Raw genomic sequence first — 21,306 nt, forward strand, 5'->3', positions numbered from 1 at the left:
AGTAGATTTGATGAAATGTATAACATAAAAAGTTAATAATTTTTGAAGATATGATACAAACTAATTTAGCAGATAGGCTATTTGTGGGAACTTTGTTCACTAAAGTTGATTTTTTGATGAAAAAGTTGTCAGTTGGTTGGAAAAGTTGTTAGTTTGGCCGAAAAATTGTAAATCCTTCTAGTTAATTATTTACCAGCGAGTTTTTATCTCACTCCACTTTTAAGTCTTGTTTTGATATTTATTAGTTGTTATCTCCACTTTTAATTATTGTTTTTCTTTTTCTATTTATTTAAAAAATAAATTACTTGTGATCTTCACATAGGCTCATGTTGTGATCTCCATTTATTTAACTTTTGATTTTTAAAATTGATTTAGATTTTAGTTTTTAAATTGTTTTATGTTATTTTTAAATATTGGTTTAGTTTTTTCTTTAAATATTGTTTTTTAGTCAATAGAATATTTGTTAGAGACTTTTTCATTTTTTTAGATTATTATTAAGCCAAGAGACTTCTACAATAAGAGCATTCATGGTTGTAAACATTTTGACAATTTAAAAAAAAATGACGTTCATTTAAGAGTCAGATATTTAATAATTCTTTTAAAATCTATTCACTACAAATGTAATTGTTAATAATGCATGCTAGCAAAATGTAATGATAAACATTAAAGAGTCATTTTTTGCAAACAATAACTGTCGTGCTCTATGATTTTCATTAATATTTAATGAGTGGAGAAGGAGAGTGGATGTTGTACTAGATTAAGTTTATTCGTAGCTAGTGCCTCTGAAAAATGATAAGTGAAGAGTATAATTCAGCTCTGCAACAAATTTCATTTCATTTGTTGGGCGAATATTTCATTTCCTCATCTCCCACTCTCTTTGATGGAGATCATTTGTCTACAGTTATAGCAGACAAACTCTTCCTTGTCTTGCTGATGGGAAGCCCTGGTACGTTAGAGGGGAGACCAAAGTATTCGATCAAAGCATTAACTTTGCAGGTTTGGATGAGTGAAATTTGTATGAATTTATGTGATTTTACAACATATGGTTTCTTTGTGATGTTTTTTGCTGATCCATTTTCTATCGTAGATCTTGTAACAAAAATGACTGAGATATTGTTGGAGGAATATGAGAGGTTGGAGGTGAAATTTTGTGCAATTTACTTTTTTGTTTAAACCCTAACGCTTCCATCCATGGAACAACGGAGGAGAGGATTGGATTGAAGGCCATGGCTTCAACTCATATGACATGGCTTTCACAAAACTATTGCATCTCCCTGCAAGCTCTACGTCTGTAGTACAATAGTCCAGTCAGGTATGCATTTTGCTAGCTAACTTTGGCTGCTATGTCCACTTCACTATAACTCTCCTACATTGGTCACACTAGTTGCTTACGTGCATGCCAATCATTTTTTAAATGTCAATCATCTGCTTTATGGTGGTTTCAATTATCATTATTCTTCATCTACTATTGCTCCTCATTCGGCTTAGGTTCCATGTCCTTGAAAAGCAAAAAATAGCTCCATTACAAAGAAATAAAATCTCACGTTAGAAGAATATATTGCATAATCCTTACAACTTATATCTTAAGAATATTATATTTGCAAAGGATTATATGTTTTTAAGACTTCAGAAATATCTCTGCTTATTTTTTAAGATTGACATATAAATGGTATAAAATGGTATTTTAATTTGATAATAGATTATGTAGTACAATCTCAAATTTTAATGGTAATAAAACTAAACAAAATTAGACTACAAACATAAAACATAGTTATGTTTCTATAATAAATTTTTATTTATCTACTTTTTATTATTAAATTATAATATTAATGAGATTAATGGTTTAATTTAAATTTGAACTCACAAGTGTCCATATATTATATCACGTGCACATTCACATAAAAATAACAAATAAAAATAAGATCACAATAAGTATGCATTTCCTCTTTGTTCTTGAATAATTTATAATTAAATGTAAATTTTAATTATTTTTTAAGGCAAAAGTGGCAAGCCACTATAATTAAATGTAAATTTTAATAAAATCAAATTAATTAAAATTATGAACTACTCAAAATAATAACATTTCATTTTGAAAATTATTGCACATAAGATCTTTTAGGTGATTGTTCAAAATTTATATTTCAAATTTATTTATTATTTTAAGTTCATTATAGACATTCCTTAATTAAAAATTTTATGATTTGTATATCTAATTAGTAAATTAATGTTGAATAGTTAAATTAAAGTTAAATATAAAATTATATTTAATTTAATATAATTAAACTTTAATGATGTGATTAAATAATGAAGTTAAGACTATAACAATAAACTTTTGAAACTGAAAAAAATTTAAAAAATTAGATGAAAAATGTTAAATATTATATAAAATTTAGTAATACAAATGAAATTTTAAAATGAAGTCAAATTTTACAAGCAAAGTCAATCCTTTGACGAGAGAGAGAGAGAGAGAGAGAGAGAGAGAGAGAGAGAGAGAGAGAGAGAGAGAGAGAGAGAGAGGACATGGTTAGACTGGAGATATGGAAATAGGGAGAGGGAGAGAGATAAGATATGAAGAGATGGAGATGAGAAGAGGAAAGTATAGGCAAGAGAGGGGGGGGGGGGTGAGAAATGAAGTAGAAACTATGAGAGAGGGTGAGAGAGATGTATGAGATAAATAAGTCAAGGTGACATGATAGAGAGAACGAGTGAGATAAGGGGGAGAGGGTGAGAGGCATGTGAGAGGGAGAGAGAGGGGGGGAGAAAGGAAATGGTTAAGAATGGAGAGATAGAAAAGGGGGAGGGGATAGATGAGATATGGAGAGAAAGAGGATAACTTGGGTCCACGAGAGAGAGAGAGAGAGAGAGAGAGAGAGAGAGAGAGAGAGAGAGAGGATATGTGATATTGAATGAAAGAAGGGGACAGAGATGAGAAATGCAATAGAAACTAAGAGAGAGGGTGAGAGAGATATATGAGATAAATAATGCAAGGTGACATGATAAAGAGAAAGAGTGAGATAAGGGGGAGAGGGTGAAAGACATGAGGTGGACATAGATAGAGAGCTTTAGAGATAAAGAGACATAAGATAGGGTGTGTGTGTGTGTGTGTGTGTGTGTGTGTGTGTGAGAGAGAGAGAGAGAGAGAGAGAGAGAGAGAGAGAGAGAGAGAGAGAGAGAGAGAGAGGATGAAGACATGAGGTTGGCATCAGGAGACATTGTAGGATATAAGGAGACATTAGAGAGAGCATAAATGGAGGGAAGAAATGAAGTGAGATGAGGGAGGGGAGAGAGTGAAAGAGATTAATTAGGGGGAGGTGTGTGTGTGTGTGTGCACGCGCGCACATGTGAGAGAGAGATATGGAGGTGTGTGTATGTGTGTGTGTGAGGGAGAGATATTGAGAGAGATGTAATCATAGGCCAATATATGTCATAGAAAATGAAATAAGTAGACGAGGGCGAGACTTGAAGTAGACAACATGATAGAGAGAAAGAGTGAGATAAGGGGGAGAGAGTGAAAGACATGAGGTAGACATAGAGAACTTTAGAGATAAAAAGACATAAGACAGGGTGTGTGTGTGTGTGTGTGTGTGTGTGTGAGGGAGAGATATATTGAGAGAGATGCAATTATAGGGCAATATATGTCAGAGAAAATGAAATAACTAGAAGAGAGTGAGACATGAAGTAAACAACATGATAGAGAGAAAGAGTGAGATAAGGGGGAGAGAGTGAAAGACATGAGGTAGACATAGATAACTTTAGAGATAAAGAGACATAAGACAGGGGGCATGTGTGTGTGTGTGTGACACAGGCGCATGTGTGCGTGCATGTGCGTGCATGTGTGTGCGTGTGCGTGCATGTGTGTGTGCGCGTGTGTGTACGCATGTGTGTGTGAGTGCGTGTGTGCATGTGTGCGTGGGTGTTTGCGTGCGTGTGTGTGCGTGCATGTGTGCGTGTGCGTGTGTGTGCATGTGTGTGCGTGGGTGTCTGTGTGCGTGCATGCGTGCGTGCATGTGTGTGTGCGTGTGCGTGTGGGTGTCTACGTGTGTGTGCATGTGCGCGTGTGTGTCTGTGTCTGCGTCTGTGTGCATGTGCGTGTGCATGTGTGTGCGCACATAAGTGTGTGTGTGCGTGCATGTGCGTGCGTGCGTGTGCATGTGTGCGCGTGTGTAAGTATGTGTGTGCATGCATGTGTGTGTGTGTGCGTGCGTGTGCATGTGTGTGCGTGCATGCGTGTGCATGTGCGTACATGCATACGTGTGTGTGTGTGTGTGTGCATGTGCGTGCGTGCATGCGTGTGTGTGTGTGGGCGTGTGTGTGCATGTGTGCGTGCATGTGTGTGCGCGTGTGCATGCATGTGTGTGTGTGTGTGCGCGCGTGCGTACATTTGATAATAGATTATATAGTACAATTTCAAATTTTAATGGTAATAAAACTAAACAAAATTAGACTACAAACATAAAACATAATTATGTTTCTATAATATTTTTTTATTTATCTGTTTTTTAATATTAAATTACAATATTGATGAGATTAATGTTTTTAATTAAAATTTCGACTCACAAGTGTCCATATATTATATCACGTGCACATTCACATAAAAAAAAAAAAAAAAAAAGAAGATCACAATAAGTATGCATTTCCTCTTTGTTCCTTGAATAATTTATAATTAAATATAAATTTTAATAGAATTAGATTAGTCAAAATTATGAACTACTCAAAATAATAAAATTTCATTTTGGAAATTATTGCACATAAGATCTTTTAGGTGATTGTTCAAAATTTATATTTCAAATTTATTTATTATTTTAAGTTCATTATAGACATTCCTTAATTTGAAATTTAATAAATTTAATTTTAAATTTTATGATTTGTATATCTAATTAGTAAATTAATGTTGAATAGTTAAATTAAAGTTAAATATTAAATTATATTAAATTAATATAATTAAACTTTAATGATGTGATTAGATAATGAAGTTATGACTATAACAATAAACTTTTGAAACTGAATTTTTAAAAAAAAAATTAGACGAAAATTGTTAAATATTATATAAAATTTGGTAATATAAATGAAATTAAAAAATGAAGTCAAATTTTACAAGTAAAGTCAATCCTTTGACACGAGAAAGAGAGGACATGGTTAGAGTGGGGAGATGGAAATAGGGAGAGGGAGAGAGATGAGATATGAAGAGAAAGAGGATAGCTCGGGTCCACAATAGATGGAGATGGAGATGAGAAGAGGAAAGTATAGGAGAGAGAGATAGGGGGGGGGGGGGGGGTGAGAAATGAAGTAGAAACTATGAGAGAGGGTGAGAGAGATGTATGAGATAAATAACTCAAGGTGACATGATAGAGAGAAAGAGTGAGATAAGGGGGCGAGGGTGAGAGGCATGAGAGAGGGGGGGGGGGGAGAGATAGAAAAAGGGGGAGGGGGGAGATGAGATATGGAGAGAAAGAGGATAACTTGAGTCCACAATAGAGAGAGAGAGAGAGAGAGAGAGAGAGAGAGAGAGAGAGAGAGAGAGAGAGAGAGAGAGAGAGAGAGAGGACATGTGATATTGAATGAAAGAAGGGGATGGGGATGAGAAATGCAATATAAACTAAGAGTGAGGGTGAGAGAGACATATGCGATAAATAACACAAGGTGACATGATAAAGAGAAAGAGTGAGATAAGGGGGAGAGGGTGAAAGACATGAGGTAGACATAGATAGAGAACTTTAGAGATACAGAGACACAAGACAGGGGGCATGTGTGTGTGTGTGTGAGAGAGAGAGAGAGAGAGAGAGAGAGAGAGAGAGAGAGAGAGAGAGAGAGAGAGAGATCACATAAATGGAGGAAATAAATAGTGAGATGAGGGAGGGGAGAGAGTGAAAGAGATTAATTAGGGGGAGGGGTGTGTGTGTGAAGGAGAGATATATTGAGAGAGATGTAATTACAGGGCAATATGTGTAAGAGAAAATGAAATAAGTAGATGAGGGTGAGACATGAAGTAGATACTAAGAGAGACGGTTAGCAGTAAAGATACTATGTGTGTGTGTGTGTGTGTGAGAGAGAGAGAGAGAGAGAGAGAGAGAGAGAGAGAGAGAGAGAGAGAGAGAGAGAGAGAGAGAGAGAGAGCGAGGTATATGGTATAAATTAGGGGAAAAAATGGTATGATGGGGTGGGAGGAGGTAGGATAAACAGAGAAGAGGGGGTAGAGATGAGGGTAGAAAGAGATAATAGGGATGGGGAAATAGATGAGCTAGAGGGAAAAAATAATTAGGGAATTGAGTGGATAGAATTGGTGTGTGTGTGTGTGTGCGCACGCGTGCGGGGGGGAGGGAGGGAGGGAGGGGGAGAGAGAGAGAGAGAGAGAGAGAGAGAGAGAGAGAGAGAGAGAGAGAGAGAGAGAGAGAGAGAGAGAGAGAGAGAGAGAGAGAGTAGAAGGTGAGAGGGGGATGGATATGGAAGAAAGGGAGAAGAGGGAAGGGGATAAATCATATAGAGAGAGAATGGGGATGAGGAGTCAAATGAGGTAGAGAGATAAAGAGAATAATTATGACATGTAATAGGTGTCCATGGAGGGAAGGAGGGAGAGATGGTCATATTGTGGAAGCAATGGTGGTGGGGGGGATTGAAGAAAGCTAGAAGGAGAAGCAAAGAGAGATGAGTTAAATATTAAAAAAAGGATAATTGAGGCAAAAAATAGATGGATATGGTGTTGAGGAGAGTAGAGAGATGGGTAATCATAGGAGGGAGTATGTGAGAGAGCGATACAAGTGGATGAGGGTAAGACATGAGGTATACATAGAGTAAGAGGATGAGGGATAAAGAGACATGAGTGTGAGAGAGATGTTTTAATTTAATAATTTATTAAAAAATTACATATTATTAAAAATAAAGCTTTGATAACTCTTTTCTTCTCATATATATATATATATATATATATATATATATATATATATATATATATATATATATATATATAAAAGCCCTACTATGACCTTTTCTCTATTTCAAATTATAATCTAACCTTAACAATACAAATTTATGCTACCATTAATGCAAACTGAAACTCTAATTTTAATTCTAATTGTTTGAATAAAAAATATATATTTTGATTGTATTAATTATCATATAAGTGCTAACACATTTTTTTTTTTCCAAAGGGGATCTGTTACATTAAACATATTTTGTGGTAAACACATAAAATATATGATGTACCATAAAATATTATATATTCCTATGATAATGTCTTTAATTTTGCTTCGTGACTACTACTAGCTTATATATATTTTATATATATACAAAAAGCCAAGAGATATCTTTCTCGAGGCACCTATTTTCATAATTAGACTCAGTGCAATAGGCGCCTCAGAAGGATATCTCTTGACTTTTTGTATATATATAAAATATATATAAGTAAGTTTTTTATTTCTCTTATTAATTTTCATAATAGATTTTTTAATAGAGTTTTTAAAAATATATATTTTTTTCATATTTGATAAATTGAATTTAAATAAATAATATTTATTAATCTATTTTAAAGATTTTAGTAAATATTATGTTATTTAAATTAAAAATTATTAATAATCTCATTGTTCACATAAGTTTATATTTTAAATCTCTACTTTTCTTTTTCTATTTATTTAAAAAATAATTACCTATGATCTCCATTACCTCATATTGTTATTTCTATTTATTTAACTTTTCATATTTAAAATTGATTTAGATTTTAGTTTTTAAATTATGTTAATTTAACTTTTTAATATTAGTTTAATTTTTGTTTAAATATTAATTTTTAGTTTTTATAATTTAGTTAATAGAATATTTAGTTTTGATGAGATTTTTTAAAATGATTTTTTTCATATTTAATAAATTGAATTTGAATAAATAATATTTATTGATCTATTTAAAAGATTTTAGTAAATATTATGTTATTTAATTTAAAAATTATTAAAAATCTAATTTGTTATTATATTTTTAAAAAAATTTGAAACCACAAAAACAAAACCATGGAACTGCAGACATTTATAAAATAAATATTAAAAATCCATTTTTCATACATTAATTATATATATTTTCCCACTTAACATCATTGTTTCACCATATTATTAGCTCTCCAAAAATAGTTCCTAGAAAACATCATACGAATTAAAAACCAAATCCCTCTCAAGACGGAACTAGGGAATTTTATGATAACGTCGCTTCTAGAGACGACGTTTATGAATTGGCGCGCAGTAGTCCCAGGACTAGTACCCCACAATATAGGATGCCTTAAAAGGCCGACAGTAAAAACTGCTGCAACAGGAAGCCTGTAGAGTCCAGACCCATTAACCCCTCACAGAGCCTTTCATTCCCGTTCCCCCGACCGAGAAACTTCACCCTGTTCGCCCTTCAAAAGTGGTGTTCAAACAACTAGGCCCCACTTTCAAAAGCAAAAGCCCGAATTGCTCTTTGGATTTCCCCTATGCTTCCACATAAATCTCCCTTCCATACCGCGCATTCCAGCTTCATGCACACAACACCACTGTGAAGTAGACTGATATTTTACAGAGATGGCAGAGCAGTGAAATGAATATCACCCACCCATGGCGAAAGAGCCGACCGAGGATGCTGCTTCTAATGGCGACAGTGGCGGTGGGATCCCTCGTATTAACGGAAACAAAACCACGGCGCTTCCAATTGCAGTCACCGCTGAAGCGAACTCAGATAATGACCAGAATCATTCTCTGATTTACAGTAATAATAATAATCATAACGATGGCGTTGACGGCGATGATGAGCGCGACGATGACGAAGACGATTGCCCTGAAGAGGAGGAGGAGGAAGAAGATGAGGAGGAAGAAGAGGAGCCCCAGTTTAAGTATCAAAAAATGGGGGGCAGCATTTCGTCTGTGTTACACAGCGATGCGGCGTCATGTATAACGGTTTCCGACCGCATGATCGCACTTGGGACGCTTGATGGCACTGTGCATATACTCGATTGCCAGGGCAACCAGGTGGGTGGTTTCGTTTTTAGCAATGGTCGGTGGATCGAGGTTGGATTTTTATGTTAAGCGTAAGAATTTGTTATGTTGTAGCCTTTTCGAATTAGAGTTTCGTCGTTTGGAGTCCCATCCCGTAGCTTTGATCGCATGAACTTTGATTGTGTGTGATGGATATATTTGTTCAAAATTTGGGTTTTTGTGCTTTTTTTGATTTTCCGATTGGTGTGCCGAGGTTAGTTATTCTGGCCAGAGAAGCTGGATCGTTTCACTTTTCACTTTGTGTCCAATGTGGAATTTTAATTTTTTCGGCCAATGTGAGGGCAAAATTTGGGAACAATGCTGATATACATGGCCGGAAGCTCAGCCATAATATCGATCGTTTGGAATTTACTTTTTATGAAAATTTTGAGTTTGCATATCAAGTGAAATTCGCAGATTTTCTGATTGAAATTTGTGAAAAATTGACTTACATTCGATTGTTGGACCTCGATTTTCTGGTAAAACTCGTCCACACACTGTCTAGGTTGAATGATTATTACTTTGTTTTGCTATTTAAAACGAATTTTTTGACTAAAAGTTTGGTTTGTTTTCTGTTTGATGCGTTTCGTATAAATTGCCTGGCTGTGGATGAATAGGTGAATTTTTAGTGTGCAAGTGCTGTTTCCATTCAATTTGCAAAACTTACTTTTATATTTTACCATTTGGGGGAATATCGAGTTGGTAATTGGTCTGCAAATACCTATTCAAGTGATTGGGGATCCTCTCTAGTATCTTGGTTGGATGAACATCCGCTTTGCTGGGTAAAAATGGGCTTTGTTTGACTGTTAGAAGTCAGAGTTTAAGTAAATTTGGCCGGAGCATTTTAAGGAATATAACAGTAAAAGTCTGGTTTGTTTACCTGGCTGAGTGATGCGTATTCTGAAATTCTTTTCAATTTTGCAGGATACCCACTCATGTATGTCAATGAAATGCAATAAGTTTTTGTTTTGGCATATTGCGGCTGTTAGCTGCATCTGCGGTCACCAATGGTCAAAATTTATTGACCTATTTCTGCTCCAAAAATCTCCGGCAAGAGCAGGTTTAAATCTAAAAGCTAACAGATTGGCTTATAGGTTATGTCATTTTAATGCAACTTCACTCAGTTTTTGTCATCTCTATCTAGTTGCTGCTTTCCTGGAGCAGATTGTTCTCTTTTATATGCAGTCTGTCCTGAAATGCCTTAAGCCTAAGCTGATTCTCTTCTCTTATTCAAAAAACCAAATTGTAATTCAAGAAATGCTTAGGAATGGAAGTCAATTTAAAAAAATGGTGATATGACAAACTTTTGAGGTATGCTTTTCTAAACTTGTCCCTGTTTGCTTCCATATTAAGTCAGACTGTCGGGGAACCACACCACGTCTGCCTCCTCAAAAGTTGGCCTACCGAGTCATCATTGGATAGTGCAGCGGATTACTGCTCTACCAGCACCTAATTGGGAGGTGTGAGTGTGTAATTGCTAACGGGACAAATTTTTAACATTGACTTTGCCATTTCTCCTAATTTTTACAGTTATGTTAATGCATATTATGTCTGGACTTCTTTAAAACAATAACAAAAGTAAAATCTAATCTGTTTTTCAATTCATGGGCAACGGCCAACACTGGTAACAGTAATGGCAGTAGTTGACTAAACTACTACTCACTATATATCATTAGGGGTTAACAGAAGAGGCATTTACTGTGAACTTGGATATTTCTTTTAAAGCATAACATAGATAGGTATACACAAATTCTTTCTTGGTTTCCAAGTTTCTGCATAAGCACCTTTCACATGATTCTTAATTTTTAATTTGAATGCTGGTTATTTGCATGGTCTTGGAATTGTTGCTGGTTCTCGCTTTCTCTTTGCGCTTGTGTTATATAAGTGTATTGTTAGGGTCTGTTAGAATTGTTGTTAAGTTGAAGAACATTACTGTTTTTGGAGAAGTCCATTTTGACTGCAACTATTAGCATCACATATGTATGGTGATTATGACTTCTGACAACTAGTTTTTTGTGGTTGCCAGGTTAAAGAATTTCCAGCTCACAATGCTACGGTGAATGATCTCAGTTTCGATTTAGATGGTGAGTATATTGGGAGCTGCTCAGATGATGGATCTGTTGTTGTAAATAGTTTATTCACAGATGAAAAGGTAAAGTTTGAATACCGCCGACCTATGAAGGCAGTTGCTCTTGATCCAGAGTATGCAAGAAAGACATCTAAGAGATTTTCTGCTGGGGGTCTTGCTGGTGAACTTTTACTTAACACAAAGGGATGGCTAGGATACCGTGATCAGGTTAGTTTGATCAAGAACTACAACATTAATTTAGGAGCTCACACATACATCTGATTTTGTAAGCTTTCATTGCCATAAATATATAAGTTATATTGTTTGTTAGGCATTGCTTCTGATCTAATATTGACTATATAAACTAGGACAATTTGCTTAGAAAATAACTATAGTAATGTTTCCCTGCATCTATTTGCAGGTTTTACACTCTGGAGAAGGCCCTATCCATGCAGTGAAATGGAAGAGCAGTCTTTTAGCATGGGCAAATGATATTGGTGTGAAAATTTATGACACTGCAAGTAACCAACGCATTACATATATTGCAAGACCAGATAATTGTCCACGTGCAGAGCTTTTACAACCTCATCTTGTTTGGCAGGTCAGAGAAAGGGATGGTGTAGTTTACTGATAATTATTTGTAAGTACTTCATGTATTCTCCTGACTGTTTTCATGAATCAGGATGAGACACTTTTGGTCATAGGTTGGGGGACATCTGTGAAAATTGCAGCTATTCGTTCCAAACCAAATGGAGGAGCCAATGTAACAGATAGGAAGTATGCATCATATACTGGTGCAAGACATGTTGATATTGTGGCTGTATTTCAGACGACTTATTTCATTTCTGGACTTGCACCATATGGAGATGCTCTAGTTATTCTAGCATATATACCTGATAGGGAAGATGGAGAAAATGAAGTTGGGAACGCTCTACCATCACGACAGGTTATTATTCTTGTTTGCTTTAGCCGCCTGAGGATTCATTTCTTGCTATGTTTACAGATTCATAAATTTGAAAGAGTACAATCCTTTTTATACAATTCTTTATTGAACCAATTTCAGTTTGTTTGAAAACAACTATGCTAGTCTGAAAATATAGGTACACGTAGGCATAGAGAATATTGTTTGTTCAATTACAAATAAATAATCTTCTGTACATATGTAGAAATAGAAAGATAGGTAATGAAAGAGAGAAACATTGCAACAATTTCTTCAAAATTTTATTTGCAATATAATTTTATAAAATTTTGAAATCCAAGTAATTTCCACAATTCATGAAAATATGTTTTCAGTGCTTCTGGACTGGATTGCATATGAAGATAATTAATGAGAGAAGACTTTAATGGGCATGAATGGATTTTTTTCTTGAAATATGTTTACAAGATAATTTTAATTAGAGAAGAGTTTAAAGGACATAAATAAGGTCAATTAAACAAGATCTTATAGACGTATCTTTATTGGCTTAAAATAGACAACCAACTGACAAGGGGGGGCTAAAATACTAAATGAATGCACGGAAAATTTGAAAATAAAAAAGCAATGAACATGAAAATACAAACAAAAAGGTCCTTGTTACCAGCTTCCATAACAACCCTCAAGATTGAGTGTATTGTGATGACTTGCTTGTGAATTGATTTGGACACAACTCAATAATATAATAACAGGATATTTTAATAATGCAATTCAACAGAGTGATCTTGCATAAAGGACTTGAATCATGATACCAATGAGATAGGTATCCAATCAGATGAATGTTAAGGGCGTGATCAAAAAGCCTTTGAGTAAAGGATTTTGTGTGCGCTATCTAGAGCATCCATACAAGCATAAAGTTCAGAAAAAAATACTGATAAATTGTGACCTAGCTTAGAGAGAATCAATAGAAATCAACTGTTTATCCTCTTCAGTAACCCTCCCTTCATCCTGTCAACTGCAATCAAAGATAATTAAGCATTGTCAAGATATCCCAAATATTGTCAAAATATCTAGGATTAAGACTAATCAGTTCATTCTTCAATTGAAATTTTCTCATCTCATCTGGCCTATTAGAGGGACTCTTTAAGGTAGTTCAAATTCATTAAGACTTTTATAAGATACAACATGATATCTCAATCAAGAGAAATAGACATAATGAATGTACCAAGAGCTTTATCTCTTTGATCAAACCATTTCCTGTTTTTTTTTGCAGTACTTGAGGGTTTCAGACCTTGGCCAGAAGTTATTCGCTTCAACTGCGAATTCAACAACAGATTCTCTCATATCAATTTTTGTTATGATAATTATATGGAGTTAGAGGATCTAGTTTAGGCAAATCCATGATCAACACAAGAAAGCAATAAACTATACTTTATAACATAAACAATCAACCCCTTTTGTTGACAATAAACTAAGCAAAACCAAAATTAGACTTGATCAAAAACACATCAAACAACAATACAACTGAAAAATACCTTGTTCACTGTGAAGTTAATGAAAAGAGCTTTCTAGTTGATAGCTCGTTTGCAAAAAATGGTGTTTGTTTGCAAAAAATAGAAAATAACCCCATAATAGGCACTTTCAAGAGCACCAGGGTCCTAATTGTAGTATTTGGTCACTCCATGTGACTGTGTTGGACATCAGGGGAAAAAATATGAGCCCTGTGGGCTGAGGAGGTCTTGATGGCACAATTAGGTGCCAAGTAGCTGTTGGCAACATAAATATCTACTTGCCTCAACAAGCTTCACAAATAACACAAGCTCCATGTATGGTCAATAAACAACTCACAACCAACCATATGAATGTGGAGGTAGATAAATAGGTAAAAAGGGCCTTTGATTGTCAATGTGGGATTAAAATCCCCAAGAACAATACTCTTGCCTTTGGGTCCACCTTTTAGTTTGAAATTCTAAAATGACAAAGCTCATATAATAATTACACAAACTTGGGCAAATGAATTCTGTTATTGTTGTAGCTTCGGTTGGATTGAATTGACCTAGAGATATATCCTTCAATGGTTATTGGTCAATCATCAATTAGACAAACTCTCATATATATATATATATATATATATATATATATAGATGTTTTTATATTAATGTTAATATTGTTTAAATGGTTATTAACTTATAAATTGCCATAGAGACATGTCTCTTCATGAGAAATGTCTCCTTTACACATATTTATATCCATTCAAATCGGTAACACAGAAAAAAATGGAAGTGTTACAACATTTGCAGAGATCTTTTCTTCAACATGGTATCAGAGTGAAGTTCCTTCAAATTAGTCTTACAAACGAGAAGGTAGATCTAAAGAGCATGCATGGACGAACAAGAAAATCTCTTAAAATAATGATCTATTTTTTCATGGTCTATAAATTAGAAAATTGAGAAATTGATAATTGTCTGCTACCTGTGATAGTGGTGCAGGGCACCTTTCTTTTTGATGCTCTTAGATGTTTTTGGATGTGTAACTATAAAGAGTACCTCATCAACTGGCAAGGACTACTTGATTCTGAGGCTACTTGGATGACAGAGGCAGACATTCTGACCTCCTAACTCAAGGGACTTGAGTTTTTGTCCCAGGGGAGTGTGGTGCAAGGCACCTTTCTTTTTGATGCTTTTAGATGTTTTTGGATGTGTGGAGTAAATTACAATGGGTTTGATCTATGGTGGATCAACCATATGTTGTAAGAGCCTATAGTGCTCACTAGGGGAAAAATTGCTAAAAGTTGCTATTTTGGCTTAGAATAGAGGAATAGTGGTATTTTAGGATAGGATGAGTTTGAGGGGTGATTTAGGACTCGGATGTTTGCTAGAGTCAAGGTGTTCACACTCAACCACCGAGTTGTCAAACGGGCTAAAATGCTCATTGTGCAAACAATTGCTAAGCAATTTCAACTTTGACAACTTATGGAGCAACTTCATCCTCCAAAGCTCCAAGAGTGGATTGACCTAAGTCTAAAGGTGGCCCCTTGTAAGGATACAGATCACAAACATTGAAGATTGGTGAGATTCCTAAATCATGAGATAGCTCCACCTCATAGGCATTCTTGCCATATTTGTACAAAATCTTCAATGGGCCTATCTTCTTCATGAGTAGCTTAGTTGGTTGACCCTTGGGTAGCCTCTCCTTCCTGAGGTAAGCAAGGACCAAATCCCCTACCTCGAACTGCAAATCTCTTCTTGATCGATCAACTTTGGCCTTGTACTTCTCCACCTGTTTGTGCAAAGTTTTGGTGACTTGTTTGTGAAAGCTCCACCTCATAAGTATTCTTGCCATATTTGTGCATAATCTTCAATGGGTCTATCTTCTTCATGAGTAGCTTAGTTGGCTGACCCTTGGGTAGCCTCTCCTTCCTGAGGTAAGCAAGGATCAAATCCCCTACCTTGAACAGCTAAACTTAATTGTGTGAATGCAATTTGTGGTGGTTATTAGCGGTAAAAATCTGCAACTCAAAATTCAGAAATGCAAGGTATTTATTTATTCGGGCAACATTATTGATATTATTTGAGATCATGCCCATGCGGAATTAGGTCTAATGGGATGCAACATTTCAGATTAATATATTTGTGAGTTGTTTATCTAGATTTGGTGGTCTTCTGTTCGATAGATTGGATGTGTACGCGTAGAGTGCAACAATCCCATTTTCCATGTCCAGGTGCTACTAATCACAAAGATTTTTAACATTATTACCAAGTTCCAAATTCATGGCTGCATTTGTAATCCTTAAATGGTGCAATGCAAGCATCCCAAGCATACATATCTGATAATGGTAGGCATAAAATAAAGTCGAATTGATACTTAAAATAGAAGCAACGTGTATACCACTAAGTATAGATTGTAGAAGGAAATTGGAAGTGTGAAATCTGCATACAATCATTGACGATATCAGAAGGCTACATAATATATATATATATCTTCATTATATAGGAGGAGTAATATCCATTTAATTACTTTCTGTATACTACAAGGACTTGAGCAAACTTTACCACCCTGAATGAATTCTATAGGTGTATAGAATGTTGTATACATTTTCTCAGTTACGTAATTCAGGTTGTGAACAATATTTTTAGCATATATGTCAGAGTTGTCATAAAGTGATCATTCAATAAGAAGGGTACTTGCCTGGGTATGTACCCTGCAGCCGGAAATGCTATGTCAGCTCACAAATTCCCCCCCTTGCAAAAAGGTTAAAAAACTGCCACATAGATTCAGATGTCTGATTTTTGTTTCAGTTTTCCATTTGCATATCAGCTTGCTGTTTATCAAGCTTAATTCAATATGAAATCAGTTTGAAATTTTGATACAACATTGATTAACAGTAAACTACTAAACCTTTTCTGAATTTTACTGTTCAAGTTAGAACTAGAAGTTTATCATTTGCAATATGTCGTTATAAGATTTATGATCTTCTAGTTCTTATTTAAAGTTTGCCTTCTTTCTTATGCATCGAAAGTCTAAACATTCAGCATATATATTCTGGCTTATGTCTCAGATTTTCAGAATTCTTGTTTTGGAAGCTCAATGTCATGACTCATGACTGATATTTTCAGATTTTCTATAAAATATCAAAATTAGAAAAAAAATAGGCATAACCACGTACCTCTATCCTCTGTTTTGAAAAATAGCTGTACCTGAACCTAAAGTACCCAAGTACCCTTGTACCCGTGTTACCTTGATATTTATGTATATGAGGGACATTATCAAGAAATCTTATATGTCTACATATAGATTCTAGTGTATGATAAACACCTAGATAAGGCTGTTATAAAGGTTTATTGTCCGTATCTAGTTATTGATGTAAATTGAACACAATTTTAATTGCTACTATAATAAACTTTTTTTGGTTCTATTTTAGCAATTCAATGATTGATGCATTAAATAATTCAGGTAATTTCTTTCGGTGCTTCCTTCATTAAATGGTGCATAACAATTTGAAGAAGCTGCTAGGACTGTTTATGTACTTATTGAAACCAAAAAGCTAAATTGTGTGTAACACTGAAAAATTTGCCAAGACAGGGATGTGCCCAAAGACCAGAGGTACATATAATTACTTGGAAAAATGAAGACCTTGCAACAGATGAACTTCCAATAAATGGATTTGAGCATTTCAAGGCCAAAGATTATCTTCTCGATGCTTCTTTCTCAGGTAATTGATCAACAACCAGATATTATTGTGAGCACATATAGGAGTTTCAGCTTTTATAACTGGATGGTTTGTACTTTTTGTTCTTACTTTCAGGAAACAGTGGTGCAGGAGGGCAGTGGGCTCCTGGGGAGGAACCCCTATACTATATAGTTTTTCCTAAAGGTGTAATCATTGCGAAGCCTAGGTCAGTATGAGCCACTTTTTGAAAGGGTGATCATCCTCTTTAAACACTATCACCTTATTTCACTAAAATCACATGACATTGGTTCTGTGGTTTAAGATATTCCTTCAAATTTAGAGTGTATGCTAACATGAAAGTATAAATTGATTCCATTGTCTTGGGTCAGTCATTTTCAACGTTCATGAGAATATCATTTTTTGCAATCTCTTACTTTTTATTGTTTCTTTGTTTCTTCGTGATAATCTATGTGGCTTGAAATTTACAATGTGCTCAATTTAGTTGCATAAATAATCCACAATGTTTTATTGTCTGTTCATCTCTTTGTAGGAAACAAGATTTATGCACTCTGGCACTTATTTATACTTTTTTGCTTGAAGTAATGTCTATTTCAATTTCAAATTATCTATTATGAAGGGTTCAGTATGAGACATAATATCTCCACATGCTCACATGAGTGATTGCTTATTGGAGTCATCCTCAGAACATTTTAGTTTGGATTAGTCAACCTTAAATAATTGAAGTCTTGAAGTTAATTTTATATCTGTGTGATAAGACTCAACAGAATTCTAAGTTTCGTCAGAGATATGTTGTTTGTAAACAATTTTTGGACAACTGGGATCTGTAATAGTTTTAGTAAGGTGTACTGTATGTGTATATTGTAGTGAAGCCTGTCTATCCACAATTGCAAATAAAATGTAAATAGCACCTTTTCTGTTACTTTAGGGATGCAGATGACCATATAGCTTGGCTTCTTCAACATCAACAGCATGAAAAAGCATTAGCTGCAATTGAAGCTGGAAAAGCCCGAATCGAACTTCTTGATGAGGTGAGCAGCGTTGTGAGTTGTTACTTAATAAATTGGTTGTGAAAGTCACTTCTACTTTGGGATGCACATGGGAAAATTGTTATCTTTAGCATTGTTATTGAACTAGCATTTGGTGCTATAGTTAGGAGGTTTGTGAAGACTGCAACAGATACACATGGGAAAATTGTTATCTTTAGCATTGAATTGATATTAGGTGCTGTAGTTAGGAGGTTTTTGGAGACTGTAACATTGTCTTTCCTTTGATGGACAAATATTTGGGCATGTACATTGTCTTTCATTAGATGGACAAACATTTAGGCATGTTGGAGCTACAAACACTACTTCTCCGGTTTATTAAAAAGGTGACTTCTTTATAGCAGCATCTGAGGCCAACTGATACTAATTCTTAGCTTCTTAAAAGCAATACAATGCTCTTAGAAGCCAAACAATGAATGATCAAGAGTCATTTCTTAGGATTTCATTTTAGGTGTCAGTTTGGGTATTTGAACTTGGGTGTGCACAATGAAAACCCAATGCATTTAACCACTTGATCTCAACTTCTTGGACATAAATTTTATCAGTTAAAGAGAAATATGTAAATACAGTAATCATATGGTTAAAAAACCTTGACTTTTTAAAAGTGACATAAAGCAGCACGAGAATTTTAATGGCCCTTTAAAGAGTAACTGTATTAATAGAAGAAAAAATCAAATCTAACTGACATAGAAACAAGCTGATTCTTATGGCCCTTTAAATTGTATTTATTAGAAAGAGAAAAGTGGAATCTATGATGTCTGCGTGAATTTGATGTTGGACTAACCGCCAGCCTTCCCCTTCGGGATTTGTGACATGGCTCAATCGCCTCCTCTGTTCTATAAGTCTAGTGGTCGTATCGGGCATTGACAGGTCGACCTTTTGGTGCAACGGCAACTCTAGCTTCTAAAAAGTGGTATCAGAGCTTGGTCATAGGTTCAAATCTCCTTGGGTAACGCTGAGGGGGGAATTGTTGGATTAATTGCCAATTTTCCCCTTAGGGATTTCTGACATGGCTTAACCACCTCCTATGTTATATAAATCTAGTGGTTGTATCGGGCATTGATAGGTCGATCTTTTGGTGCAATGATCACTCTAGCTTCTAACATTTGATTTGAAGAGTAGGCTTCCCCTTGCTAGAGGACACCTTTCTTTTATATTTGATGAATATTTCAATTTGAAGCACCCCATTTAATTATATAAAAGTGTAATTTTCATTTTGCCAATTGAAGTTGGATCTTTAAATGAGGATATGCAAAAGAAATTATATAAGGTACTGTTAGTATATGTCTTATGTTTTAAAATTTACATGCTTCTATAATATTAGGACTGGAAAAACGGTGTCTATTTCCTTCTAATTGATTAATAGGCATCTATAGAAAAGATATCTGAGCTAGCTATTAGATTAACATAAATCTCCTTGCCAATTCACATATGGGGATGTAGGTGGATTGGCAAGTCACTTTTTGGTCTAGATTTTGTTATGGTTTTTTAGACTTGAGGCAATATGATATTAAAACAAAGTACCACTGAAGGGGGGTTCCACATAACAAATGGCTTAACATGTTTCCTCCACTGTTTTTCTTATGCTATAGTGAGAACTTGGACCTTGTCGAGCTTCTGTATCTGATGTCTTTCCTTATGGTGATTAAATCACTCTGGCACAGGACTACTTTCCAACCAAAGGGATAATAGATCGCCACCTCGGAGTTTTCAGAATATTAGGTTGATGTCTTGATTCTGACCATAAAACCCAGACCAGTCTCCTAAGCTAGATTGATCACATCTTAGGTGGCTAACAATTATTTGTAAGTAAGAATTATTTATTAGACATACTGGAAAGTCTCCCTGATTTAGTCTTTGTTTTTGAATGAGTTATGAAGTGGGATTCCTCCTCCCCACTGACATGTCCATTTTATACAACATGTTCAACTTCTAATCAAGTTAGAAGGCACACTTTTAAGTTAATCCAATTGGCAGCTATAATGAAAGTCCAAGAGTCACCATTTGGAATGCAAGCTCTAGATGTACATATTGTTTTTAAACTTATTGTCATATCATTTAGTTTGTCAAGCTTTCCACATTAGTAATTATTTCATACGTCATTCCTGCAGGTGGGTTCAAAATACCTTCATTTCTTGGTTTTTTCAGAAAGGCAATATGCTAAAGCAGCTGCTTTGTGCCCAAAATTGTTGCATGGATCTGCAACGGCATGGGAGAGGTATTTTTGATTCTGGTATATATGTGATTATTTGCTTATGCTAAACCTTTGGAAATAATTTAAACTCTTTGTCACAGATGGGTGTTTGAATTTGCACGTGATCGGCAGCTACCCCTTTTGGTACCTTACATCCCCACCTACAATCCTCAACTACGGGATACTGTGTATGAGGTATGGAAAAACCTGATTTCCATTCTGAAGTCTGGATTTTTCTAATTAAAAACAAGAGGAATTTATTTTTATTTTTAAAGATTACACCTTTTTGGACGGCAGTAGATCTTGATATCTTTTCTTTCAGGCAGCTCTCATAGCTCTAGCGACAAATCCAGCATTCCATAAACAACTATTGTCAACAATTCAAACTTGGCCATCATCTATATATAGCGCATCCACAGTCATTGATGCTATTGAACCACAGTTAAATATGAGCTCCACAACTCCCACTTTGAGAGAGGTAGCATTTACAAACTTTTTAACATTAATCTTGAACAATGGTTTTGAACCCAAATTATTTAAATTTTCTTTCCCTGAGGGTAACCTTAGCTTGTTTGTTTTTACAAATATTATTTTGATGGGTGCAGGCTCTAGCTGATTTGTATGTCACTGATAAACAATATGAGAAGGCTTTTGCAATATATGCAGATGTATGTGTTACTGCAACTTGAATTTTATTCAAACCTGAAATTGTTATTCACTAAAGAGCATTCCTATGAGCAATAGGTAGAATATTTGGAAATTTTACATGGGATTCATGCTATTAATTTGATCTTTCAAGTAGATTAATGCTTGACCTAACATTACATAACCATTATTACAGCTGAGGAAGCCTGGCATATTTGAATTTATCGAGGAGCACAATCTATATGATTCTTTACAGGACAAGGTGTGA

The 21,306-nt window shown here is 35.0% G+C and overlaps 1 protein-coding gene across 1 annotated transcript in view; it reads left to right on the top strand.

The window, feature by feature from the left end:
* The first annotated feature begins 8,491 nt into the window (after positions 1-8,491).
* The window catches only part of VPS41 (vacuolar protein sorting 41), a 49,163-nt gene continuing 36,348 nt past the window's right edge, over positions 8,492-21,306 (top strand). Inside the window, exons 1-12 of the mRNA XM_089826730.1 lie at positions 8,492-8,978; positions 11,011-11,280; positions 11,474-11,653; positions 11,735-11,998; positions 17,048-17,177; positions 17,271-17,361; positions 18,082-18,184; positions 20,311-20,417; positions 20,495-20,588; positions 20,716-20,871; positions 20,999-21,061; positions 21,235-21,300. Coding sequence (XP_089682856.1) covers positions 8,568-8,978; positions 11,011-11,280; positions 11,474-11,653; positions 11,735-11,998; positions 17,048-17,177; positions 17,271-17,361; positions 18,082-18,184; positions 20,311-20,417; positions 20,495-20,588; positions 20,716-20,871; positions 20,999-21,061; positions 21,235-21,300 — 1,935 coding nt within the window. The 5' untranslated portion in view covers positions 8,492-8,567. The remainder of the gene's footprint in view (positions 8,979-11,010; positions 11,281-11,473; positions 11,654-11,734; positions 11,999-17,047; positions 17,178-17,270; positions 17,362-18,081; positions 18,185-20,310; positions 20,418-20,494; positions 20,589-20,715; positions 20,872-20,998; positions 21,062-21,234; positions 21,301-21,306) is intronic.

The sequence above is a fragment of the Cupressus sempervirens genome, chromosome 1, assembly GCF_028749045.1.
Source record: "Cupressus sempervirens isolate cs-2001-9-10 chromosome 1, ASM2874904v1, whole genome shotgun sequence".
NCBI lineage: Eukaryota > Viridiplantae > Streptophyta > Pinopsida > Cupressales > Cupressaceae > Cupressus > Cupressus sempervirens.